General features: G+C 39.7%; 1 protein-coding gene across 1 annotated transcript; it reads left to right on the top strand.

Moving 5' to 3' along the window:
* The first annotated feature begins 2,349 nt into the window (after positions 1-2,349).
* On the top strand, positions 2,350-3,498 carry LOC120947053 (olfactory receptor 8I2-like). The gene has a single exon (XM_040362037.1). It carries the CDS (start codon positions 2,488-2,490, stop codon positions 3,496-3,498), a length of 1,011 nt encoding a protein of 336 aa, XP_040217971.1. The 5' UTR covers positions 2,350-2,487.
* Positions 3,499-5,222: the final 1,724 nt, after the last annotated feature.

Below are 5,222 nucleotides of genomic sequence, written 5' to 3'. Positions count from 1 at the left end.
ATTGCTGACAGGCTAGCATCTAAATCAGCCTTAGAGAGTGGCTGTGTGTACTCACTGTTAGCAGAGTGTAAAACAGGAGCCTGTGGGGAGCCGCTGGAGGCCGCATGGTGTCCGGCGCCATTTTGGGACATCTTTCTTTCCAGGTCCAGAAGATAGTTGGTGATCGAGTGATTGGAGCGGCGTCCGCGCCCCTTCTTGCCAGAGGGCATGCACCTATGTCCGCGGGGGTGATGGGTGAAATTTGGGGGTTTTTGAATGAAGGATGGCCCCGGGATTATAGCCTGGCTCTCTCGGTCCGGCGGAGCTCAAGCTAGCAACGTCCGACCAGCATCGCGCCGCGCATGCGCCCCCGGCCTAAGTCTCTCTTGCTATAGAGTCTATATAGAGACTATGATGTGTAGCCATAAGTTACCCTAATTGAACTGGAACTTTGCTGTGCAGAGTCCATGTTTGTGCAGCTTTCATTCTGACCCTGTTTTTCATTATTGATTATAGCTTTGCACCTATTTAGTAAACCGAATGTTACAGTTTCTCTTTGTCTAATCATTCAAGCTAATAACCGATCCTGTTACAGTACTATGTAAACTAAGGCCCCGTACACACGAGAGGATCTATCCGCTGGTATTTATCCGCGGATCAGTTCCAGCGGATAGATCCTGTGGTGTGTACGGCCCAGCGGATATTTTTCCGCTGATATTTTTCGGACCGATGGATTTCCAGCAGATAAACATTTCTTAGCATGCTAAGAAATCTATCCGCTGGAATCCTGTCCAGCGGATTGATCCGGTGGTCTGTACAGACTCACCGGATCAATCCGTCCGATCCCCTCCCTCGCATGCGTCGTAATGATTCGACGCATGCGTGGGAAGTCTTTACCTTCCAGTGTCGCGCACGTCTCTCGTGTGTACTAGGCCTAACAGGGTAGCACCTTCCCTATAATCAACTGACCACATGATTAGATGACAAAGCTCCAACAAACATCAAGTCTGTCTTGGATATACAAAAATAGGATGGCAGCACACCCATATTAGATGCAAAAATAGAAAAGTTTATTGAGGAGATAAAATCATGAGACAAAAAGCAATGACATAGGCAATGTTAGGGGCAAAAGGTGACGCGCCTCGCACGGCAGGCATGCTTCATCTAAACCCAGTATGTCTTACCTATTACTTATTCTTATAGGATAATGTTACTCGTCTCTTTCTTTCCAATACTTTATAGAGTTGAGCCTCTAAATGGCCAGTTACCTGACTTTCTGCTGTCACTTAGATAATGTAAAGTTTAGCTGGGACCTGTTCATATTTCCTTTTTGACAATTTTACTGAGATTTCTGAATACTCTGGCAGCTAATCAGGGTGGCAAAATGTGAAGAAGATGACTGCAGCCTTTTTAATTGGAAAAGCTTTTAGCAATAGCATCCCCAGAACCCAATACCTCATTAGTCACCTTAGAAGAATGTATCTAGGTAGCATCTACAACTCTTTCATGCATCTGAAATAGACTTTTTGGAATCTGGAAGCCCTCTTTAAGATAAAGGGGCCCCCAAATATCCCCCCTACATGAATGAATACACCTACATATTCACCCAAAGAAGACAATATTAAATAAACATACACATACATTTATCAAGTTCTTTATCAATCAATTAAGATAAATGATGGTCTCCAACTCTTCAACTGACGAAAGAAAAATACTTGTTGATCCTGCCCACACCCATGACATTCCTCATCACTAATGACAACTACTGTACCAAGCTGTTATGGGTAAAGTAAACATAGGGGTGGTCAGTGATGTCATCCACAATCCCTGCCCTTTGTTTACATTTGTTTGCAATGCCGGGGATTCCTAACCATCAAATTATGGGCCAGGTGATGTCACTGGCTGCTGAGGAGATGACAGGTGCAAGCACCCTCTGCTTCTTTAACAACCATTGATAGGAAGGAAGCTTTCATATTTAGCAGCAATAGAATTACCGCTTCTATATATGATGTTTGGCTCCTGCCGAATGGGTAAAAACAAAGTTCCATTAAACTTGTCTTTGGACAGAATGCTAAACTCTTCCCTATTTGGCAGTGACTAGAAGAACAAAATGTATTATCAGTAGCAGAATCTCCCTGTCTGTCTGTCTGTCTACCTTTCTTTCTGTCTGTCTTCCTTTTTTCTATATCAATATGCATACATAAATTATTACATCATGAAATTACTATTTATAAATATCGAACACTAAACGAATTAAAGTATTCATTATCTTGATAATCCCCATCCGCCCCAGTTATTCCCTAATGGGTTGCAGGTCTTAACAGAGTATAAAAGCCAGAAAGGAATCACGTAAAGTGGTAATTATTAAACAGCATCTAAAATCTGCAGGCAAACTACAACGGCTTTCACAAAATGAAGCACCAGCACTTTGGAATTCAGATATGTGGGTATTAATTTCAGTATGGGATCAAGGTAACACATCTTTATATTTTTCAGCCTTTAAGAAATATGATCTATGCTCTTATTTTTAATTGTGCAATTGTAATTACATTTTACAGATTTGTATACTCAAAACTGAATGGCAACCTTTCCTTTGTGAAAGAATTTAAGTTGCTGGGTTTGACATCAGAACCGGCACTGCAGAAGGTTCTTTTTGTGGTATTCTGTTTTATATATGTTATGACAGTAATTGGAAATCTAATGATTATAGTCATAATCCGATATGACTCTCATCTACACAAACCAATGTACTTTTTTCTGGCCAACCTGTCGTTTATAGAAATTTTCTATACTACAGCTATTACTCCAAACAGTCTGAAGAACTTTCTGCAGGAGAACAGAACTATCTCCTTTGTGGGCTGTTTTACACAGATGTTTTTCTTTATTGGACTAGGAAGCTCTGAGTGTGTCCTCCTCTCCACTATGGCTTATGATAGATATGCTGCCATATGTCAACCCTTATTCTACTCTACAATTATGAATCCTTCTTTCTGTATACAGCTAATGATGCTTTCTTGGAGTATTGGGTTCTCAAACTCACTTGTGCACACTGTATATACTGCTTCATTGCCCTTCTGCAGAGACCGCTCAGTCAATCACTTCTTCTGTGATGCCCCATCTGTTTCAGAACTCTCCTGCAGTGAAACACGTCTGAATGAGCTGGTGTCTATTTCGATTGGAGGTTGTATCATAGTAGCCAGCTTATTTTTAACCCTTATTTCCTATGTCTGCATTTTAAGAGCTGTGCTGAACATTAACAGTGTATCTGGGAGGCAGAAAGCATTTTCCACGTGTGGGTCTCACCTCTTGGTGGTTGCTCTTTATTTTGGAACAGTTATTTTGACGTATCTCCTTCCAGGATCTCCATCCTATAATGAACAAAAGAGAGTCCTCTCTGTGATTTATGGAATTGTCACTCCTTTCCTCAATCCTCTCATTTATAGCTTTAAAAACAATGATTTTCAAAATGCAATTAATAAAAAGATAATAAACAGACACATTCATTTGGCGTATAAATGAAAGTGCTACCTAAATGTTGCTGTATAATATGCATAGAGGAATCCAAGCATCTTTAAAAAGACAATGCAAAAAAGAGTTATGAAATGCCAATTGCATACAGTTGAAGTTTACTTTTTATCTCAGAGAAATCAGAATACTTAAACTTAAAGTGGTTGTAAAGGAAAAAATGTTTTTGTCATAATAAGCATCCTTTACCTGCAGACATTCCTCTTTTCACTTCCTCATTGTTCGTTTTTGCTCAGAAGTTGCTCTATTTCTTCTCTGTTCGGTTCACTTCCCGCTTGTCTGATTTTACTGACCACCGTGACGGGAGGCTTTACTGCGGTGGTCAGTAACGTGCTCACCCCCTCCTGGGAACTACATCTGTGCGGCAGGATGCTCTCTACGTGTTAGAGACTTCAAGGAGGTGTGAATTACTGGGCGTGCCGCAATTCATACTGGGAAATGTAGTTCTTACATGAACGAGCGATGCAAACCAGGAAGTGAATGAGAGAACAGAAACTAGAACGCCGGAGGTGATATAGATGAAGGAATTTAATAGGTATTTACTCATTTTTTAACAGAATCATTACACTATTCTGTCTGTCTACCTTGCAGACATTCATTTTAGGCAAAACATTTTTTTCCTTTACAACTCCTTTACAATTGATGATTGGCTACCATGGGTTATTACTTTTTGTACCGTCCAATTCTGTCTTTATAAATGACAATATCTCATTAGGTTAAAGATCGGCTTCAGTGAAAATATGTATTACAATGTACTGTAGAATACAGGAAGGAAACATTAACATTTGTGCCAGATTTTTATTTTTGCCTCCATCTTCATTGAGGGATGGGGGGGTCTAATGTTGAGGGTGTAATATAGACAGATGAGCAGGGATAGCAATAAGGACATTGTCAGGAGATCTAATCCATCCTTCCACTTTTTTTTGTGTGTCTCTGTTGGAGAGAATTCCACGTACTTACTGTCTTGACAGAAAGTGAAGGAAATTCAGAATAAAGATAGCAGTAAAAACTTAAAAAAAAGCTCTATCTAAAGGAAAATACATTTTGACTGCAGTTGATCTTTTAAAAAAAAATCTGAGAAGCTTTAGGCTGCCCTCCCTAGCTGGAACTAGCATGTTGCTGGTGAATGGCGATAAATGTTTCTCTATGCAGCTTCTTAAAGAGACTTTCAACTGAAAGATTCACTTTAAACAGGACTACATGTGTATTCCGCGTTATAGGACCTTATCCTCTTTCCCACCGGGCTTGTTTTTCAGATTCGGTGTTTACAAGACTAAAACAGTTTTTTTTGCTAGAAAATTACTTAAAACCCCCAAACATTTTATATATTTTTTTCTAACACCCTAGAGAATAAAATGGCAGTCATTGCAATACTTTTTGTCACACCGTATTTGTGCAGCGGTCTTACAAGCGCACTTTTTTGGGAAAAAAATCACTTATTTGATTTAAAAAATAAGACAACAATAAATTTTGCCCAATTTTTTATATATTGTGAAAGATAATGTTACGCCGAGTAAAATGATACCCAACATGTCACGCTTAAAAATTGCGCCCGCTCGTGGCATGATGTCAAACTTTTACCCTTAAAAATCTCGATAGGCGATGTTTAAAAAATTCTACAGGTTGCATTTTTTGAGTTACAGAGGAGGTCTAGGGCTAGAATTATTGCTCTTGCTCTAACGATTGCGGCGATACCTAATTTGTGTGGTTTGAACACA

This window comes from Rana temporaria, chromosome 1 (assembly GCF_905171775.1).
Source record: "Rana temporaria chromosome 1, aRanTem1.1, whole genome shotgun sequence".
In the NCBI taxonomy this organism is placed as follows: domain Eukaryota; kingdom Metazoa; phylum Chordata; class Amphibia; order Anura; family Ranidae; genus Rana; species Rana temporaria.
The sequence above is the reverse complement of the archived record's forward strand: the minus strand, read 5'-3'. Positions and strand labels throughout refer to the sequence as shown.

Coding starts and splice junctions, on each gene's coding strand:
- LOC120947053 (XM_040362037.1), top strand. CDS start 2,488: ATGATCTATGCTCTTATTTTTAATTGTGCAATTGTAATTACATTTTAC.